At 31.3% G+C, this 21,659-nt stretch overlaps 3 protein-coding genes across 3 annotated transcripts; 2 read left to right on the forward strand and 1 right to left on the reverse strand.

The window, feature by feature from the left end:
* Nucleotides 1-1,912: 1,912 nt before the first annotated feature.
* On the forward strand, nucleotides 1,913-6,382 carry LOC107902900 (serine carboxypeptidase-like 44). The gene is made up of 10 exons (XM_041092548.1): nucleotides 1,913-2,219; nucleotides 2,732-2,836; nucleotides 3,153-3,245; nucleotides 3,335-3,427; nucleotides 3,865-3,950; nucleotides 4,376-4,678; nucleotides 4,846-4,979; nucleotides 5,208-5,303; nucleotides 5,461-5,575; nucleotides 6,076-6,382. Exons 1-10 carry the CDS (start codon nucleotides 1,979-1,981, stop codon nucleotides 6,211-6,213), a joined length of 1,404 nt encoding a protein of 467 aa, XP_040948482.1. The 5' UTR covers nucleotides 1,913-1,978; the 3' UTR covers nucleotides 6,214-6,382.
* A 5,072-nt stretch (nucleotides 6,383-11,454) lies between these two features.
* On the forward strand, nucleotides 11,455-15,908 carry LOC107902162 (serine carboxypeptidase-like 44). Its single transcript, XM_016828384.2, has 10 exons — nucleotides 11,455-11,745; nucleotides 12,259-12,363; nucleotides 12,680-12,772; nucleotides 12,862-12,954; nucleotides 13,391-13,476; nucleotides 13,902-14,204; nucleotides 14,372-14,505; nucleotides 14,734-14,829; nucleotides 14,986-15,100; nucleotides 15,602-15,908. Exons 1-10 carry the CDS (start codon nucleotides 11,505-11,507, stop codon nucleotides 15,737-15,739), a joined length of 1,404 nt encoding a protein of 467 aa, XP_016683873.2. The 5' UTR covers nucleotides 11,455-11,504; the 3' UTR covers nucleotides 15,740-15,908.
* A 3,404-nt stretch (nucleotides 15,909-19,312) lies between these two features.
* LOC107902164 (heavy metal-associated isoprenylated plant protein 47) lies at nucleotides 19,313-20,312 on the reverse strand. The gene is made up of 3 exons (XM_016828385.2): nucleotides 20,246-20,312; nucleotides 20,000-20,078; nucleotides 19,313-19,908 (listed from the first exon to the last, which is right to left on the reverse strand). The coding sequence occupies exons 1-3, from the start codon at nucleotides 20,249-20,251 to the stop codon at nucleotides 19,637-19,639; spliced, it is 357 nt and encodes a 118-aa protein (XP_016683874.2). The 5' UTR covers nucleotides 20,252-20,312; the 3' UTR covers nucleotides 19,313-19,636.
* Between the last annotated feature and the right edge of the window lie 1,347 nt (nucleotides 20,313-21,659).

Consider the following 21,659-nt stretch of genomic DNA (forward strand, 5'->3'; position numbering starts at 1 on the left):
TTTCATTCACCAGTCGTAAAAAAAATACAGAAAGAGTGTTTGGCTTTTATAGCCGATTTGCTTCTATTTTTCTATTATTATTTTTTGGGCTGCTTGTGTGTGTCCTCTATTTTGCAGGGTTGATGGGCGACGGTCGACGTGACAGCGGCGGTGGTAGACTCGCGGTGGCTCGGAGACCAAGGGTCTGAAGCAAGTGGTGGCCAGGAGACCAAAGGTCTGAAGCAAGGTGCGACGCTTAGGGTTTCAGTAGGCTGACTTTGGTTTCTGGGTCTGTTGGGCCTGGTTTTGGGCTCTGGGTTTGGGTTTAATTTTGTTGGGCTAGGTTTTGGGTTAGGCTAGTTGGGCCTTGGGCTAAGTCCTTAGGTTGGGTTTGATTTGGGCTAGGGTTAGGTGGGTTTGTTGGGCCCAGGTAAATTTGCGCTGTACAGCTCTGTATTGTCAAATGCTTATGCAACAACTTTTACTTTAATGAAAGTTTCTTTCCGTTTGTTAAAATTACACAAGTTCCCAATCCATGTACTTAAACGAATATCAGAATATGTCAATAACTTCATTTCCCCAATCAATTACGCTCTCTTCTTTTACCATCATTTCTCAATAGCTCAGCTTCTCTAGATCAAGTAGTCAGTATCATACTAGTGGATGCAAAGTTTTTGTTTTGGTAACCGTACGTGCTAGTGTATTTTATGTTTTGTTTCGGCCTTATTGTTGTTTCTTAAATATATTTTCCTGTTTATATCTTAGTTTCTCGATAAAATATATTATATATGCAAATAAACCATAACAATATACGTTCGAACAATTTATTGAAATATATATATTTTCCAAATATTAATTGCATCCAATGATTATATTTTATTTCTAAATGCAACAATAAATTAAAAATCTTACTTTTTAAGACAAAATAGCGTAATTTTTTTATTGAAACTGTGAAAATCTTATGCCAATCGGTATGGGCTAGGAGAAGCCGAAATAAATTGAAACACAAAAAAAACCAAAACAAACCAATTGATTTACTAGTGAATCAATACAATCAGAATCTAGTGAATGGCGAAATCTCAATTTTGATTCACTAGTTCTGTCAACAATTCGAAGATAAATTCACTTATCTGATCACTAAGAATTTGAATTTTACCCACATACTACTGTTTTGGGCAGTACGACTTAAGGGAAACAAAAGTTATTTTCGTTTTACACACACAAGATTCAAACATGAAACCTAAGGACAAGCTGAAGCCTTACCATTAAACCAGCAGGCTCATTCTTGTCAACAAACTAATAAGAATAAATTATAACTTGTATGTGAACAGCCAATTGAAGGAGCAAATATCAACAAAAGTCAAGGGAAGGGAATCGAATACAGGACCTCTAGCACACAACCAAAACACTTAACTACTGAACCAAATCAAATAAACCCATAAATTATAAAATTTTGGGCGTTACAACTCTCGGTTCACTAACCCAATTTCTACTAACCCGGTTTTTGGGATGTGACAATATTTATTTCCCTAAAAGAAAATATAAGCACAATAAAAAAGGGAATAGAAATGGAAAGAGTCCAAATCAAATAAATACACCTCCATATATATCTTATCATTTCGAAAGGGAAAGCACAATAGGTCCAACATGAAACTCTCTTAACCCAACCCTTTTGTGGATAATAAAAGCATTTTCTATTAATGTACTCGGGCATTATCATTACTAAAAAATAAAAATCTTACCCTATTAAATATATTTACTAACAAAACCAAAATTATTAGGCAAACTAACAAAACCAAATAATGCCTTAAAACAATGACAACTTGAAACCTATGTTTCACGGTTTCAAAATGTTAGCTATTAAAACAATATATTTACTTTAAAATAGAAAAAAACACAATATATAAGGTAGCTATCTCCATTAATTTTAAGCATTAGAAAGTAAAGAATTCAATAAACATTTGCTACCCTTATCTCTTTGATATTAGAATAATTTCAAATGGAATTTCGGGGAGTAATCTTTGTTAGTTTTCTTATTTTTCAACTTCGAGTTAACTCTAATGCCTTTCCAATGAATGATTTGATAAGCAAATTGCCAGGACAACCAGATGTTAATTTCAGGCAATTTGCTGGATATATTGATGTGGATGAAAATGTCGTTGGTCGAAGTCTTTTTTACTATTTTGTTGAAGCTGAAAAAGATCCCCTAACTCAACCCCTCACTGTTTGGTTAACTGGAGGTTAACTTCTTTGAAATTTTTTATTGCAGTTTTTGATGTTATGCGGATTTTCCAGTAGGTATCCTATACGAACAAGTTAGATAAAATTTACTATGCGCAAGCCAAAGCAAAGGGAAGCTGGGGCTTCGGCCCCATTGGTTAAATGTTACAATTACATTTTTAGCCTTTCCCAAAAATTAGAATTCAATTTAATCCCCTTTTTCCCCTTCAAATGGAAACATTATCACTTCCTGCCCTCGTTAGAAAGTAATAATTCAATTTAGGCCGTTTCCATGCAAAGATTTTATCTTTATCTCCATCTCTAACACAAAATTTATAGCCTTTCTCTGACTATGATTTTTTCCTCATCTGGAAACCCATACGTTTAAACATATATTGAATACATGTCGAACTAGACTAGTCATTACGTTAGATCGAACCATCACTCTATTTTTCTAGCTTTACTTAAGTCTAGCCGATAAGTTTGTTTGATTACTCACATATAATAAAATCTTTAGTGTAATACTATTCAGGACCAGGGTGTTCTTCAGTTGGAGATGCCTTTGGAAGTGTTGGTCCTTTTATTGTTACAAAAGATGCTCATGGTCTCCAAACAAATTTCTTATCTTGGAGCAAAGGTTGTCTAATTTCCTACGCTTATTTTATTGATATATATTTTTGTGCATATATATATATCATGTTTCATAGTTATTTTTTTTCACATCCATATAAATTTAACAAAATATATTAAATGTTTTAGAACTATATATATATATATATTTTCACATCCATATAAATTTAACAAAATATATTAAATGTTTTAGAACTATATATAAAATGTTACAGTACGTCTAGTTTTCATTATTGTGTTTAAATGAATTGCATTGCCTTTCTTATATTGTTTTTTTTTGTATTTCTATGTCTATATAAGATTCTGTCTAATATATGTTTCAGTGTCAAATCTATTGTTTATTGACTCCCCTATTGGATCTGGATGGTCATATTCAAACACAAGTAGTGATTATAATAACGGAGATGATACCACTAGTAAGATCGTAGTATATATTCTTCATTATTAATTAAAATAGTTTGGATATTATATATATTGATAGTTTCCAATTGTTTGTTACGTACAGATAAAATATTGCTTACATTTATGCAAAAATGGTATGAAAAATATCCGGTCTTCAAGTCGAAAGATCTATATCTAGCTGGATCAAGTTTTGCAGGTGAACAATTTCTTGCTTCTTTTCTCTTATCTGGTTGTATATCAACATATTTTTAATACACCAAAACATACTTAATGAATACCTAAACAAAATATAATGCGATCTCTAGCATATAGTATTTTCTATCTATATATTGTACGTTATTATTTACATATCAAGCTTGCAACACTATTATTTTTTAGATTCAAACTCAAATAATTAATCAAATTTCTTATTAAATTAATAATTTTGTAAAAATAATTAAAAAAAATAAATATTTTCTTAAATTATTTTTTGTAACATACTTCTTTAATTGAATATGTCAAACTAATTATTCAAAAGAAATATAACAAGCAAATGATCTTGTCTTAATACGAGTTATGGATAAGTCTCTATGGAACAATACAAACAATATAACATGTTCGTTACTATAATCAAATCTGTGGATTTTATTTCAGGACACTATGTACCAAATCTTGCTAATGCTTTACTCGACGACAACAAGCAATCCAAGCAGTCGAAATTTAACCTCAAAGGACTGGTTGTAAGTAAAATCGTATCTAAATAATCAAATTTAATTGCCACTTTAATATATATTTGCATAAAAGGATTAGTTAGAAATGTTCATGGTTGAGTAACTTGCCTAATTCGAGAAGGCTTAGCTTTACTAGATTGGATTAGGATACCGACTTCTACGTTTTGGATCAAACCATTATGACTTTGATTATTGTTCATTAGATTGCATCATAGAAAATATATTTTGGTTTAAATCAAGCATCCACACTAACATAAAAAGTTAAAATTATTCTGAAATATTTTTAAGAATTTTATCGGGCCTGGATAAAACAAAAATAACATGTGTTGCAGCTCAAATCTTCCGTAAACATGGTTAGGTTCAATTCAATGTTAATTTAAATATTTTATTGTGAACTTTATTTTTATTTTTTTAATTGCAACTATTTTGAACAGCTGGGAAACCCAATGCTTCGTAAAAAGCTAGACGATATTGCAAAAATTGATTTCTTTTTCTCTCGAGAGATGATAAATAGCTCGTTGTATAACGAAATCAAGAAAGAATGCAATGCCATTGATGAAAATAATTACTTTTCTAGCATCAAAACCACTTGGAGTGCAAAATGTAAAAACCTTGTGTTTGAGGCCGATTTGGCTGCTTTCAAGACCGATGCTCATAATTACTCCCCGCAGAAGCTATTTGATGTCTTTCGCCCTCCTTGTGCTGAAACTGAGAAAGATTTGAACTTAGAAAAACAGGTTTTCATTTATTTCTTTACATTCCTCTTACTTTACTTTAATTCGGAACTGCAAATAACATACGTTCGTATAGAATCGAATTAACTGAACAACCGAGTAGAACTAATTTGTGTTATTTTTCTTTTATTGGTCATAGCAAAAGCATAAAACTTTATTTTTCAGTCCAGGTTCCTTTAGTTAGCACAGAAGTAGACATGTGCCATCCATTACGGGTGCAATTTTACTTTAATCTCCCAGAAGTTCAAAAAGCTTTCCATGGGAATCAAACAAACTTGTCATACAGATGGAAGGGTTGTTTCACGTAAGTTCTCCCTTAAAATTTGAAAATAATTGATGTTTTTTTATTCCAGATATGTTGATATAATTACTTTTTAGAAATTATTTTAAATTCAAGTTTTAAGACTCATTATCTCCATATTGTCACCTCTTGTTTTGGTAAAATAAATAAATTACTTATTTATTGATGTGGATGCCGTGTAAAAATTGTTAACCTTAAAATTTTCATTATATGTCACTCTTATTTATTTAGAGCTAATTTTAAATACAACGAAGCTGATAAGGACCTTGACATGCTTCCTGCGCTTAAAAATCTTCTTCAACTATCCGTTCCCATTACAATATTCAGGTTGGTATTGTATTTGTCTGCCATAATTTTTTCCAATACTTTCTTGAAATAAGTTAACTAAGTATGAAGAATCGAAGTGAACGATTATGAAAACAAATTCTCGTGCCATTTGACTGATTTTTTATTTTATTTTATTAATATGATTACAATGTTATAGTGGAGATCAAGATGGTATAATACCGATAGAGGGAACCTTACAACATTTGGAAAAGTTGGCCGAGGAGTTAAACATCAAGTTAACCAAAAAGGAAACATGGAGTCTTGGAACCAAGGTTTTATGTTTACACATTTAATTATATATATATTAGCTTCTTCTTTTTTATATTATGATTAGATATATTTAAGCATCAAGTTATCCGGCAGATATGGTTACCAATTTGGATCTAAACTTGAACAAGAAATTTTAAGTGTTGACTCGATTGGCTTGATTAGCGCATTCAAGGCAAGCTCACACTACTTACCCAGTTCAATGGGCTTGACCAATACGTGCTAGGCCGTGATCATGATTTTCCACAAATTTTGGGCAACTCGTCCTAAATTTTTATTTAAATATGAAAATATTAATGTAAACATAATTTATATTTACTAAATAGTTAGTCGAGCCGATAGGTTGGCTCGAGCTAACTTAATCATAAAAAAGTAAATATATTAGAAGAAAATAATTTTGCAGAATGTCATATATATTGAATAATGGAATGGGTTTTCTTCTTTACTATTTATCTTTATAAATTTGTATTTTAATACGATAAAATTAATTATAAATATTTAACAGGAAGGAGGCTTGAAGTATGAATTTGGAGACTTACTAAAATTCTTGACGGTGAAGGGAGGTAATCATCATGTTACATCTTCTCGACCATCACAAGCTTTTTCTATTTTCTCAAATTTCACAATTAAAGCGATGCATTGAGGATTGGTGATGAAACTTATGGAGCACACGATCATGATTCATGTTGAAGCCACCATTCACCATAATAAGACTTGTCGTTGTAATAATTTATTGTGATGATATGTATTATTTTATGATGCATGGACATCATAAATTTTTATATTATGCAATAATATAATTAGTTAAATCATCTGATATCTAACGAATAATTATTATTTTAATAAAATCATGTAATTTTCATACATGAAAATAACAAATAAAGAGAACTCAACCCAATATGCGTAACAATTTTTATTGAAGATTTTGTTTTCTAATGTCAAATAAATTGATTAATGCATCAACCTTCTCAAACACCATTTATGACTTTGTTATAAGCATTTTGTATATTTGAATATATTAGATACAGACTCTAAAACAATGTGAATAGTAATTTCTTATATTTTCTTGATCATAAGTGTATTATATAAATAATTACGAAAAAAGATGGAGTAATACATTTGCGTAGTGCTTATTACAAAAGACGATCACAATTTGTACACAAAACCCTTTTTCCTTAAACTCTCATACAAAAGAAAACATAGCCTTAGATTTGCGTTACTCTGTGATTGGCCACCACCTTCTCCCTTCTATTACTTCCCTCTTTATTTTACTTTTTTCGATTTCTTTCGTTACCCCTTGTGGGGGTGGTTTTGGAGCAACAATTTTCGGAAGCAACACGATTGTGCTTGTCTCATAGCCGCCCTCTCATCTCCTGCATTAGGGTGCTTGTTTTCATTACAAATTTGGCATTGTTGTGGAAACGTCAAAGAACAAGATGAGTGTGCTTTTATGTCACATTGGGGTGGACAACAAATGACTTTCGAGTTTGTTGTGTCTTGGCCTTTCTTTGTCCTAGTTCTTTTGTTCGACTCTAGTGTCTCCCTTGTCTTTTAAATTTCAGTTTTGCTTTAGCCCTTGGGTTGTAGTCAAGAAATACGATCAGGTTGCATGCAAGAGAAAGGCTTGTGAATGCATAATGACTTGATGCACCAATTCTCTCCAATTACTTTCCTCCATGCTTTTAATAAATTAGTAAAGGAAAACCTAGTCTTTGCAGGCCCTGTTCTAAGAGTTATTTTGTTCGATTTTCGATGCATTCTACCACTTTTTTATATTGCTCTTGTTGACACCATTTTTTTTGGTGAAACGGGGTCGACTTGGATTTTGAAAACGAAAATAAAAAAAATAGGAGTCACCACCAATCCTTTTTGATGAGGTGTGATTGGATCACCTTGAAAAGTGGTTGTTTTTAATAAATGATTTGATTAAAACAACAATTTTGATCCACGAAATTTAGAAAAATAGGTTTGGGAGTCAGTTACGCACGAGGAAGGATTAGTACCCTCGTAACGCCCAAAATTGGTACCTAGTTGATTAATTAATGTCTTAGTGTCGAAGATTGAAAACTTTGAAGAGATTTAAAATACAATCCTTTTTTAAAGACTGATATAAATCAAATTTCATATTAAGACCCTCTCATTTTGGAGAGAGAAAATGTTATACCCGATGAGTTAGGGTATGATATTTCACTTCCCCAAAAATGAGCTTGTCCTAAAAAAACTCATGCAATAAAATTTAAAAGGATACTCAATTGTTTAAGTCGGATGAAGAAATCGCAGCCCAATACGTTAGGGCGCAATTTCTCAAAATTCTAAACATTGAATATTACCTTTATGATTTCTTAGAAAAATCCTCATCTCGAGAAAACAACGTGTCATGTCCAATGCGTTAGGACACAACGTATTGAATTCCCGATAATGAGCCTTTTATTTACGTTTTTTATTTTAAAGAGCACTCTCGATTATTTAGATTCAATGAAGAAAATTGGAACCCAAAACGTTAGGGCTGAATTCTCTCGAAGATCCCAAATACCGAGTGTTGCTTTTGTTTTGAAATTTTTCTGTTTTTGACAACTTTGAGTAAAAATGGATGTAACATAATGATAATGATGATAATGTAAATAGAGGAATACAAGCATGGGCTTTAAATAAAATAAATAAAAGGACAAACTAATATGGTACACAATAGCAAGCACATAAGCTACAAAATTAAAACATTCATTCTAAATAATGCGAATACGAATAAGGAAGTAAACAAAGAAAATGAATAGCACTATGGAAATGTAAAAAAGATATATACATATGTATATATTGTAAGATTATTATACAAGAAAATATAAGTAAGTAAAAGCATACATATGTGCATAAAAAGGTACATACATACATGCATATATAAATTATAAAAGGTATACAAAAATATGTTTTTATATACATGTAAAATATATATATATATATATATATATATGAATGTGCATATATAAATTATAAGATATACAAATGTGTATGAACACATGGTAATAATAATAGAAAATAAAATAGTAATGATATTGTATGAAAGGAGTAACAAATACTAAAATAGTTAATTTGATGAACAAATAATTAAAATAATAAACTGGGGGCTAATTTGAAATTAAACAAAGTTTATGGGCCAAAATTAGGAATGGAAATAAAGAAAACGGTCAACTTGTGACACGCGCGAAAGGAGGGGGACCAAAAGGCAATATTCCCACGTTGATCAAACGGTGCCGTTCTGGCAAGCCCGTGCGCATGGTCTCTGGACCAGATTGAAACAAAAGCCAAAACTTGGTGGCCTAAATCAAATAAAACAAAGGACCAAATTGACAGAAAATGCAAAGGCTGAGGATCTATTGCGCAAATAGTCCCTCAAGTGAAAAACACGTGGATCCTTGGGTGCGGGTCAGGTCGCGCACGGGTCACGAAAAACGGGGCTGTTTTCGCGGTAAAACCCCTCCAAGTGAAACAACGTCGTTTCACACTATATATAAATTTTGAAAAATAACTAAAAAAACATTTTTCCTTTCATTTCTCAGAAAAAAGAACAGAGAGACAAAGTCTCTCTCCCTCTCAGCCTTTCTCTCCAGATCTGACCATCGCCACCACCGTAACGCCACCGTGGCTAATGGACGGCGTTGCGCAAACAGGGTTTTTGAACCCTCGCCTCACGGCGTCCCCGAAGGCTAGGCCTTTTCAACCGCGTGATCAAAAGAAAAGGAAGCAAAGGGGTCTTCTCCCTGGTCGACTCCGGTGATGGCAAAGATAGACTCCAGCGCCGACTTTCGAAGCAAACATGTATTTTTTGCTTTATCTTTTATTAAAAAGGCTCGTAAAAAAGTAAAATAAAATAAATAAACACAAACAATAATGAACAGGAACACAAAGTAAAGAACAAAGAAATTTTTAAAACAACATTTTCTTTAAGTTTTTTTCATGCTTTTCATTCACCAGTCGTAAAAAAAATACAGAAAGAGTGTTTGGCTTTTATAGCCGATTTGCTTCTATTTTTCTATTATTATTTTTTGGGCTGCTTGTGTGTGTCCTCTATTTTGCAGGGTTGATGGGCGACGGTCGACGTGACAGCGGCGGTGGTAGACTCGCGGTGGCTCGGAGACCAAGGGTCTGAAGCAAGTGGTGGCCAGGAGACCAAAGGTCTGAAGCAAGGTGCGACGCTTAGGGTTTCAGTAGGCTGACTTTGGTTTCTGGGTCTGTTGGGCCTAGTTTTGGGCTCTGGGTTTGGGTTTAATTTTGTTGGGCTAGGTTTTGGGTTAGGCTAGTTGGGCCTTGGGCTAAGTCCTTAGGTTGGGTTTGATTTGGGCTAGGGTTAGGTGGGTTTGTTGGGCCCCAGGTAAATTTGCGCTGTACAGCTCTGTATTGTCAAATGCTTATGCAACAACTTTTACTTTAATGAAAGTTTCTTTCCGTTTGTTAAAATTACACAAGTTCCCAATCCATGTACTTAAACGAATATCAGAATATGTCAATAACTTCATTTCCCCAATCAATTACGCTCTCTTCTTTTACCATCATTTCTCAATAGCTCAGCTTCTCTAGATCAAGTAGTCAGTATCATACTAGTGGATGCAAAGTTTTTGTTTTGGTAACCGTACGTGCTAGTGTATTTTATGTTTTGTTTCGGCCTTATTGTTGTTTCTTAAATATATTTTCCTGTTTATATCTTAGTTTCTCGATAAAATATATTATATATGCAAATAAACCATAACAATATACGTTCGAACAATTTATTGAAATATATATATTTTCCAAATATTAATTGCATCCAATGATTATATTTTATTTCTAAATGCAACAATAAATTAAAAATCTTACTTTTTAAGACAAAATAGCGTAATTTTTTTATTGAAACTGTGAAAATCTTATGCCAATCGGTATGGGCTAGGAGAAGCCGAAATAAATTGAAACACAAAAAAAACCAAAACAAACCAATTGATTTACTAGTGAATCAATACAATCAGAATCTAGTGAATGGCGAAATCTCAATTTTGATTCACTAGTTCTGTCAACAATTCGAAGATAAATTCACTTATCTGATCACTAAGAATTTGAATTTTACCCACATACTACTGTTTTGGGCAGTACGACTTAAGGGAAACAAAAGTTATTTTCGTTTTACACACACAAGATTCAAACATGAAACCTAAGGACAAGCTGAAGCCTTACCATTAAACCAGCAGGCTCATTCTTGTCAACAAACTAATAAGAAAAAATTATAACTTGTATGTGAACAGCCAATTGAAGGAGCAAATATCAACAAAAGTCAAGGGAAGGGAATCGAATACAGGACCTCTAGCACACAACCAAAACACTTAACTACTGAACCAAATCAAATAAACCCATAAATTATAAAATTTTGGGCGTTACAACTCTCGGTTCACTAACCCAATTTCTACTAACCCGGTTTTTGGGATGTGACAATATTTATTTCCCTAAAAGAAAATATAAGCACAATAAAAAAAGGGAATAGAAAATGGAAAGAGTCCAAATCAAATAAATACACCTCCATATATATCTTATCATTTCGAAAGGGAAAGCACAATAGGTCCAACATGAAACTCTCTTAACCCAACCCTTTTGTGGATAATAAAAGCATTTTCTATTAATGTACTCGGGCATTATCATTACTAAAAAATAAAAATCTTACCCTATTAAATATATTTACTAACAAAACCAAAATTATTAGGCAAACTAACAAAACCAAATAATGCCTTAAAACAATGACAACTTGAAACCTATGTTTCACGGTTTCAAAATGTTAGCTATTAAAACAATATATTTACTTTAAAATAGAAAAAAACACAATATATAAGGTAGCTATCTCCATTAATTTTAAGCATTAGAAAGTAAAGAATTCAATAAACATTTGCTACCCTTATCTCTTTGATATTAGAATAATTTCAAATGGAATTTCGGGGAGTAATCTTTGTTAGTTTTCTTATTTTTCAACTTCGAGTTAACTCTAATGCCTTTCCAATGAATGATTTGATAAGCAAATTGCCAGGACAACCAGATGTTAATTTCAGGCAATTTGCTGGATATATTGATGTGGATGAAAATGTCGTTGGTCGAAGTCTTTTTTACTATTTTGTTGAAGCTGAAAAAGATCCCCTAACTCAACCCGTCACTGTTTGGTTAACTGGAGGTTAACTTCTTTGAAATTTTTTATTGCAGTTTTTGATGTTATGCGGATTTTCCAGTAGGTATCCTATACGAACAAGTTAGATAAAATTTACTATGCGCAAGCCAAAGCAAAGGGAAGCTGGGGCTTCGGCCCCATTGGTTAAATGTTACAATTACATTTTTAGCCTTTCCCAAAAAATTAGAATTCAATTTAATCCCCTTTTGCCCCTTCAAATGGAAACATTATCCCTTCCTGCCCTCGTTAGAAAGTAATAATTCAATTTAGGCCGTTTCCATGCAAAGATTTTATCTTTATCTCCATCTCTAACTCAAAATTTATAGCCTTTCTCTGACTATGATTTTTTCCTCATCTGGAAACCCATACGTTTAAACATATATTGAATACATGTCGAACTAGACTAGTCATTACGTTAGATCGAACCATCACTCTATTTTTCTAGCTTTACTTAAGTCTAGCCGATAAGTTTGTTTGATTACTCACATATAATAAAATCTTTAGTGTAATACTATTCAGGACCAGGGTGTTCTTCAGTTGGAGATGCCTTTGGAAGTGTTGGTCCTTTTATTGTTACAAAAGATGCTCATGGTCTCCAAACAAATTTCTTATCTTGGAGCAAAGGTTGTCTAATTTCCTACGCTTATTTTATTGATATATTTTTTTGTGCATATATATATATCATGTTTCATAGTTATTTTTTTTCACATCCATATAAATTTAACAAAATATATTAAATGTTTTAGAACTATATATATATATATATTTTCACATCCATATAAATTTAACAAAATATATTAAATGTTTTAGAACTATATATAAAATGTTACAGTACGTCTAGTTTTCATTATTGTGTTTAAATGAATTGCATTGCCTTTCTTATATTGTTTTTTTTTGTATTTCTATGTCTATATAAGATTCTGTCTAATATATGTTTCAGTGTCAAATCTATTGTTTATTGACTCCCCTATTGGATCTGGATGGTCATATTCAAACACAAGTAGTGATTATAATAACGGAGATGATACCACTAGTAAGATCGTAGTATATATTCTTCATTATTAATTAAAATAGTTTGGATATTATATATATTGATAGTTTCCAATTGTTTGTTACGTACAGATAAAATATTGCTTACATTTATGCAAAAATGGTATGAAAAATATCCGGTCTTCAAGTCGAAAGATCTATATCTAGCTGGATCAAGTTTTGCAGGTGAACAATTTCTTGCTTCTTTTCTCTTATCTGGTTGTATATCAACATATTTTTAATACACCAAAACATACTTAATGAATACCTAAACAAAATATAATGCGATCTCTAGCATATAGTATTTTCTATCTATATATTGTACGTTATTATTTACATATCAAGCTTGCAACACTATTATTTTTTAGATTCAAACTCAAATAATTAATCAAATTTCTTATTAAATTAATAATTTTGTAAAAATAATTAAAAAAAATAAATATTTTCATAAATTATTTTTGTAACATACTTCTTTAATTGAATATGTCAAACTAATTATTCAAAAGAAATATAACAAGCAAATGATCTTGTCTTAATACGAGTTATGGATAAGTCTCTATGGAACAATACAAACAATATAACATGTTCGTTACTATAATCAAATCTGTGGATTTTATTTCAGGACACTATGTACCAAATCTTGCTAATGCTTTACTCGACGACAACAAGCAATCCAAGCAGTCGAAATTTAACCTCAAAGGACTGGTTGTAAGTAAAATCGTATCTAAATAATCAAATTTAATTGCCACTTTAATATATATTTGCATAAAAGGATTAGTTAGAAATGTTCATGGTTGAGTAACTTGCCTAATTCGAGAAGGCTTAGCTTTACTAGATTGGATTAGGATACCGACTTCTACGTTTTGGATCAAACCATTATGACTTTGATTATTGTTCATTAGATTGCATCATAGAAAATATATTTTGGTTTAAATCAAGCATCCACACTAACATAAAAAGTTAAAATTATTCTGAAATATTTTTAAGAATTTTATCGGGCCTGGATAAAACAAAAATAACATGTGTTGCAGCTCAAATCTTCCGTAAACATGGTTAGGTTCAATTCAATGTTAATTTAAATATTTTATTGTGAACTTTATTTTTATTTTTTTAATTGCAACTATTTTGAACAGCTGGGAAACCCAATGCTTCGTAAAAAGCTAGACGATATTGCAAAAATTGATTTCTTTTTCTCTCGAGAGATGATAAATAGCTCGTTGTATAACGAAATCAAGAAAGAATGCAATGCCATTGATGAAAATAATTACTTTTCTAGCATCAAAACCACTTGGAGTGCAAAATGTAAAAACCTTGTGTTTGAGGCCGATTTGGCTGCTTTCAAGACCGATGCTCATAATTACTCCCCGCAGAAGCTATTTGATGTCTTTCGCCCTCCTTGTGCTGAAACTGAGAAAGATTTGAACTTAGGAAAACAGGTTTTCATTTATTTCTTTACATTCCCCTTACTTTACTTCAATTCGGAACTGCAAATAACATACGTTCATATAGAATCGAATTAACTGAACAACCGAGTAGAACTAATTTGTGTTATTTTTCTTTTATTGGTCATAGCAAAAGCATAAAACTTTATTTTTCGGTCCAGGTTCCTTTAGTTAGCACAGAAGTAGACATGTGCCATCCATTACGGGTGCAATTTTACTTTAATCTCCCAGAAGTTCAAAAAGCTTTCCATGGGAATCAAACAAACTTGTCATACAGATGGAAGGGTTGTTTCACGTAAGTTCTCCCTTAAAATTTGAAAATAATTGATGTTTTTTTATTCCAGATATGTTGATATAATTACTTTTTAGAAATTATTTTAAATTCAAGTTTTAAGACTCATTATCTCCATATTGTCACCTCTTGTTTTGGTAAAATAAATAAATTACTTATTTATTGATGTGGATGCTGTGTAAAAATTGTTAACCTTAAAATTTTCATTATATGTCACTCTTATTTATTTAGAGCTAATTTTAAATACAACGAAGCTGATAAGGACCTTGACATGCTTCCTGCGCTTAAAAATCTTCTTCAACTATCCGTTCCCATTACAATATTCAGGTTGGTATTGTATTTGTATGCCATAATTTTTCCAATACTTTCTTGAAATAAGTTAAATAAGTATGAAGAATCGAAGTGAACAATTATGAAAAGAAATTCTCGTGCCATTTGACTGATTTTTTATTTTATTTTATTAATATGATTACAATGTTATAGTGGAGATCAAGATGGTATAATACCGATAGAGGGAACCTTACAACATTTGGAAAAGTTGGCCGAGGAGTTAAACATCAAGTTAACCAAAAAGGAAACATGGAGTCTTGGAACCAAGGTTTTATGTTTACACATTTAATTATATATATATTAGCTTCTTCTTTTTTTATATTATGATTAGATATATTTAAGCATCAAGTTATCCGGCAGATATGGTTACCAATTTGGATCTAAACTTGAACAAGAAATTTTAAGTGTTGACTAGATTGGCTTGATTAGCGCATTCAAGGCAAGCTCACACTACTTACCCAGTTCAATGGGCTTGACCAATACGTGCTAGGCCGTGATCATGATTTTCCACAAATTTTGGGCAACTCGTCCTAAATTTTTATTTAAATATGAAAATATTAATGTAAACATAATTTATATTTACCAAATAGTTAGTCGAGCCGATAGGTTGGCTCGAGCTAACTTAATCATAAAAAAGTAAATATATTAGAAGAAATTAATTTTACAGAATGTCATATATATTGAATAATGGAATGGGTTTTCTTCTTTACTATTTATATTTATAAATTTGTATTTTAATACCATAAAATTAATTATAAATATTTAACAGGAAGGAGGCTTGAAGTATGAATTTGGAGACTTACTAAAATTCTTGACGGTGAAGGGAGGTAATCATCATGTTACATCTTCTCGACCATCACAAGCTTTTTCTATTTTCTCAAATTTCACAATTAAAGCGATGCATTGAGGATTGGTGATGAAACTTATGGAGCACACGATCATGATTCATGTTGAATCCACCATTCACCATAATAAGGCTTGTCGTTGTAATAATTTATTGTGATGATATGTATTATTTTATGATGCATGGACATCATAAATTTTTATATTATGCAATAATAAAATTAGTTAAATCATCTGATATCTAACGAATAATTATTATTTTAATAAAATCATGCAATTTTCATACATGAAAATAACAAATAAAGAGAACTCAACCCAATATACGTAACAATTTTTTATTGAAGATTTTGTTTTCTAATGTCAAATAAATTGATTAATGCATCAACCTTTTCAAACACCTTTTATAACTTTGTTATAAGCATTTTGTATATTTGAATATATTGGATACAGACTCTAAAACAATGTGAATAGTAATTTCTTATATTTTCTTGATCATAAGTGTATTATATAAATAATTACGAAAAAAGATCGAGTAATACATTTGCGTAGTGCTTATTACAAAAGACGATCACAATTTGTACACAAAACCCTTTTTCCTTAAACTCTCCTACAAAAGAAAACATAGCCTTAGATTTGCGTTACTCTGTGATTGGCCACCACCTTCTCCCTTCTATTACTTCCCTCTTTATTTTACTTTTTTCGATTTCTTTCGTTACCCCTTGTGGGGTGGTTTTGGAGCAACAATATTCGGAAGCAACACGATTGTGCTTGTCTCATAGCCGCCCTCTCATCTCCTGCATTAGGGTGCTTGTTTTCATTACAAATTTGGCATTGTTGTGGAAACGTCAAAGAACAAGATGAGTGTGCTTTTATGTCACATTGGGGTGGACAACAAATGACTTTCGAGTTTGTTGTGTCTTGGCCTTTCTTTGTCCTAGTTCTTTTGTTCGACTCTAGTGTCTCCCTTGTCTTTTAAATTTTAGTTTTGCTTTAGCCCTTGGGTTGTAGTCAAGAAATACGATCAGGTTGCATGCAGGAGAAAGGCTTGTGAATGCATAATGACTTGATGCACCAATTCTCTCCAATTACTTTCCTCCATGCTTTCAATAAATTAGTAAAGGAAAACCTAGTCTTTGCAGGCCCTGTTCCAAGAGTTATTTTGTTCGATTTTCGATGCATTCTACCACCTTTTTATATCGCTCTGTATTGTCAAATGCTTATGCAACAAATTTTACTTTAATGAAAGTTTCTTTTCGTTTGTTAAAATTACACAATTTCCCAATCCATGTACTTAAACGAATATCAAAATATGTCAATAACTTCATTTCCCCAATCAATTACGCTCTTTTCTTTTATCTTCATTTCTCAATAGCTCAGCTTCCCTAGATCAAGTAGTCAGTATCATACTAGTAGATGCAAAGTTTTTGTAGTTTTTGTTTTGGTACTGATAGGTAACCGTAGTAGTGGAATTTGAGGAGTTTTAAATATTTAATAGGTATTTTCGAGCTTTTTAATTGATCTTAAAAGTGGTTTTAAGTCAGCCCCAATTTGGTCATCGTGGGTGGTGGTGTGCGCACCTATGTGTTGGAAAAGGGGGTTGTTCTTGTTTAATTTCTTTCCATCTTTTTCCAAAATTATCTTGAGTTCTTGAACCCTTCTTAATCAGTCTTTAATCATGTTTTAATTAGGGAAAATCAATCTTGATCAATCGGTAATTCAGATCTAATAATTCGGGAAGCATGAATATGGTTAATTATAAACTAGTTTATAGTTTCCGTTTAGATATTGGGGGTAGATTGATAATTGCCCCAAATCAACAGTGAGGCCGAAAGATGTTCGTGCGTACGATTCACATCAAATTAGTGTAAGAAACTTAACTAGTTTGGATTCAAAAAATTGTTATAATTGTAAAGGTTGGATTGAACCCATAAGTGGGTGTTAGGGGGGCTGTTTAATAGGTATAGTAATCAAGTTTAATACTGATTTTTAATTTAGGTTAATTTGAAAGCTTATTAAAGAAACCGCGAGATTCGCTAGTATGCTGTAGATGAGTGTAAAATAAGGTGTGGGTCCTAACTCTAAGACTTGGATGTTTATAATGATTTTAATGACATAAATGATGGTTTCACTTGCTGATCGGGCTGGGCTAATTAGCTAAGTAATTAAATTTGTAAGTGGTCAAATCGGGTACGTTTCAAGTCCTAACTATTTGGCATGATAGCAATGTTGCTAGTTTGACTGAATGATTGATGTTGTCATGAATGTTTGGTTAGTTTGATGTATGATTGGTTGCATGTATAGCCAGTTTTTGAATGAAAGTAAGGCTTATACATGATATATTCGTACAAGTGATTTGCTATGAAATGTTCGAAAGATTGCTATACATTCACACAGAAAAGTTGTAAATGTACATGAAATTGTGATTTGTTAAATTATACCACCTTGAAGGTAAATTGAAAGTTGGATCGATGATCTTACTCACTGAATGTATTTGATAATTTGAGGGCATGTTGAACATACCAATAAATTGTGAAAGTATTGAATTATGACTATGTATGAGATTGTATGACATTGATTAGAATTAGGTTTTTCAACCTATAAATAGATGTAATCGAAACTTCTCTTGTATTATTCGAATTCGACATTAGTGAATTTTTTTCTCCTCTGCCCGTGGTTTTTTTCCTAAAGGGTTTCCACGAAAAATCTGTGTGTTCTTTTTTTTTTAACAATATTTTTATATTGCCATTATCGATGTTCAGTTTTTAACATATTCTAATCAGTATGAATCGATTTTGCTCAAAATAGACAAAAAAAAACTATCAAAACTAAATTTAAATTACTTAGACTAATCTAGAATTGAAGCAGTACATATCAACCCATAGTACCAATATAATAGCAGAGAGAATCGTGATAAACTGGACAATGCATATGTTTATATTATAATGATCCTAAGCTGGACCATGCATATATAGTTTTCTAAGTAAATTCCTAGAATCCATTAAATATATACGCAATACGCTCTGTCTCTTCCTTTCTCGGGATCTCCATGTGCTGTGCTGACTTTTCCTTTTCCATTCAGTTATCTTATACAACATCAACGAAGGTTCTATTTTAAAGAATACCCTTCATAAAAACTAATATTTTGGGTTGATAACTATTCTTCCTTGAGTTCTCATTTCTATCATTATACTCAATATTTATTAATTTTTCCTTAATGCAAATTGCATCAAGAATTTGTTTATTTTACCTCAAAGAGATTAGACCCAACATCTTACCCGTACCCGTACAGTGGGCAAAACAAGGACGACGCCAAGGGAGCTGGTAGGGGTCAGGCCACCCTTAAACTAAAAAAAATCACTTTGATCCCTTTAAAGTTAATAAAATTATTAGTAAATGATTAAATTGTATTTGAAACCTTTAAAATAGTAAAAAAGTTTAACTTAATCTTTGAAAATATATAAAAATATAAGTTAATACAATAACAAATTTATATTTTAATTTTCGAATTGAGCATACTGTTCATAGTTTCAGTAAAAACATATACTTGTAGAATGAGTCATTGGTGATTCTTGTCCTCATATGCACATTTTGCATATAAACATAGTACAAATCTTTTGAATATATAAAAAATAAACTTTAAAAAGTTTAATAAACTCGAATTCAAATTCCATCCAATGGGATAACATAGATTAGTGTTTTGGTACCTAAAACTGATATAAAACCAATCCTCATATGCACATTTTGCATATAAACATGGTACAAATCTTTTGAATATATAAAAAATAAGTTTTAAAAAGTTAAATAAACTCGAATTCAGATCCAATTCAATCAAATGGGATAACATAGGTTACTGTTTTGGTACCTAAAATTGATATAAAACCGACGAAGAAAACATACCGTAATTGAAGTTATAATTGCTAATTAACAAGACATTATTGCTGACAGTCGTGTCATTTTAGATTCACATAATAGTACAAGGAGCAGGAGAAGGATCAGCAACCACTCTGTAACATTCAAACTGTGGCGGTTGTTGACAGTATATAATTTGAGGAGGCGGTGTCGGTGGAGCTGGTGGTTTGGGTGGTGATGGTTCTTTTACTTCTTCAACTATTTCAATGGTTGCATGGCAAAGCTTCTTCCTCAATGCCTCAGTCAAGCATGCTACATCTACCCCTTCACCTAATATCATTAGCTTGTCCTTTTCCGGTCCATGTAAGGCCACCGAATTAACCCCTGAGAATCCATTACATGAATTAAAACCATTGTTTCATTAAATATGTTTTTATTTGATTGAATCAATTAAGATTACTAACAGTAAACATACCATATGCAACAGCAGCAACCTGTAAAGCTTCTGTTCGGCATTTGCTGCAATGCATTGAAACTTTAATAACTATCTTTTGCTGCACATTTGAAACAAATTAAACATCAGGTTTCTGAAAATTTTATACACAATCAATAAATTATCAGAAATATGTAGGCATTCCTATATGAAGACCCTAAAATGTTATTTTTCACTGAAAAAAGTGAAATATATAAGAATATAAATTGCTATATTACTATACTATACCTTCATATTCTCTGGCACCGAAAAGAATGTTGCTTTTAGACAATTAGGCTTTTTTACAGTAGCTGATTCCTGCAGAATAAAAGCAGTCATCACTTGCTATTTATATAATGTTATTAGATACAAGGATCAATAGGTATAATTCCAAATTTAGTCCTCAATGCTTATATCTTTATGTCAATTTGACCTTTATTCTTATTTTGAGCTAAATTTGACCATTATTCTTTAAAAGAAGTCAAATTTCTTCTTCTTTTTTAACAAAAGTGAAAACTAAAATATTATTTTTTTAACAAAGTTTACATACGTCAACAAATAATTCAAAAATTATAAAAATATTCAAACAAATAAAAATTTTAAATATATATAAATTCGAAAAGAAATAGCATGAAGTACACTTGGATTGTCATTCAGGTTATCATACCTAAAAATTTAAGGTTTTTAGTCAATATCTCCATTCAAAAAATAGTAATAATTTGACTCATTTTGAAAGAAGGACCGATTTAACTAAAAAAGAATAATGACCAAATTGATAAAAAAATAAAAATTAATGACTAACTTTGTTATTATCCATAAATAATAAATTAAATTTAGCTTCAATGGAAGTTTAAGGATTAAGTTAATGATGATCCATAAATTGCGGGTTCAACGCCAATAGCTTAGCCTATCAAACCAATTAGCTTAATCTTGAGTAGTTAATAATTAAAAATTCAAAAGTCAATTCTTATTTAATGATCAGATTGTTAATCAATGGGGAACGAATATTAAGAAGATTTTATAAGCACATGATTGAAACCAAAGTACATCAAACAAACAACTTATATGGATCCATTTTCATTGTTCAGCTCAACGACTTGCAGAAAAATGTGGTTTTGGAAACTTTGGGGTTGGATTTGACGTAATCATGTTAGTTGATGCTTAACCTCAGCAAACATGCAACTTTTTCTGCACCTGGTGCAATGTTTTTCTTTAGGTTTTACGAGTATAGTATTAAATAATTCTCTTTAGGTTGAGAGTAGTATTAAAATAAAATAATCCAAATTTAATCAATATGTCGAGAAGAGATTTTTTTAGCCGAAAATGGAAAACAATTCTAAGTAGTGATTAATGCCAACAATAAAAAATTGGATTGGTGTCATATCGGTTCAATTAGACCGATTAGACCATCATTTTTTAGTTCGATCGGTTTGATTTTAATTAAATAAATTATTAAAAAAATTATAAAATCAAGTCGACTGGCATTGAACAGTTTACTCAAAAATCGATTCAATACCTTTATATGTACTGATATATTGGTCGGTATGATCTGATTCCAACAACCATGATGTTATTTGGTATGTATTATTTTATGGATAGGTTTTAATTGAATCATTTGTAAAAATTTGATCTCTAATTTTTTTCATTGATATGTATGATATAT

The sequence above is a fragment of the Gossypium hirsutum genome, chromosome D05 (genome assembly GCF_007990345.1).
Source record: "Gossypium hirsutum isolate 1008001.06 chromosome D05, Gossypium_hirsutum_v2.1, whole genome shotgun sequence".
Lineage (NCBI taxonomy): Eukaryota > Viridiplantae > Streptophyta > Magnoliopsida > Malvales > Malvaceae > Gossypium > Gossypium hirsutum.

What these genes read in the sequence shown, in the direction of transcription:
- LOC107902900 (XM_041092548.1), top strand. Translation starts at nt 1,979, where the DNA reads ATGGAATTTCGGGGAGTAATCTTTGTTAGTTTTCTTATTTTTCAACTT. An exon ending in TAACGGAGATGATACCACTA is followed by an intron (nt 3,246 to 3,334) that starts GTAAGATCGTAG and finishes TGTTACGTACAG; the next exon opens with ATAAAATATTGCTTACATTT. An exon ending in AGCTGGATCAAGTTTTGCAG is followed by an intron (nt 3,428 to 3,864) that starts GTGAACAATTTC and finishes ATTTTATTTCAG; the next exon opens with GACACTATGTACCAAATCTT.
- LOC107902162 (XM_016828384.2), top strand. Translation starts at nt 11,505, where the DNA reads ATGGAATTTCGGGGAGTAATCTTTGTTAGTTTTCTTATTTTTCAACTT. An exon ending in AGCTGGATCAAGTTTTGCAG is followed by an intron (nt 12,955 to 13,390) that starts GTGAACAATTTC and finishes ATTTTATTTCAG; the next exon opens with GACACTATGTACCAAATCTT. An exon ending in AGATGGAAGGGTTGTTTCAC is followed by an intron (nt 14,506 to 14,733) that starts GTAAGTTCTCCC and finishes TTATTTATTTAG; the next exon opens with AGCTAATTTTAAATACAACG.
- LOC107902164 (XM_016828385.2), bottom strand. An exon ending in GGTTGCTGCTGTTGCATATG is followed by an intron (nt 19,909 to 19,999) that starts GTATGTTTACTG and finishes ATGGATTCTCAG; the next exon opens with GGGTTAATTCGGTGGCCTTA.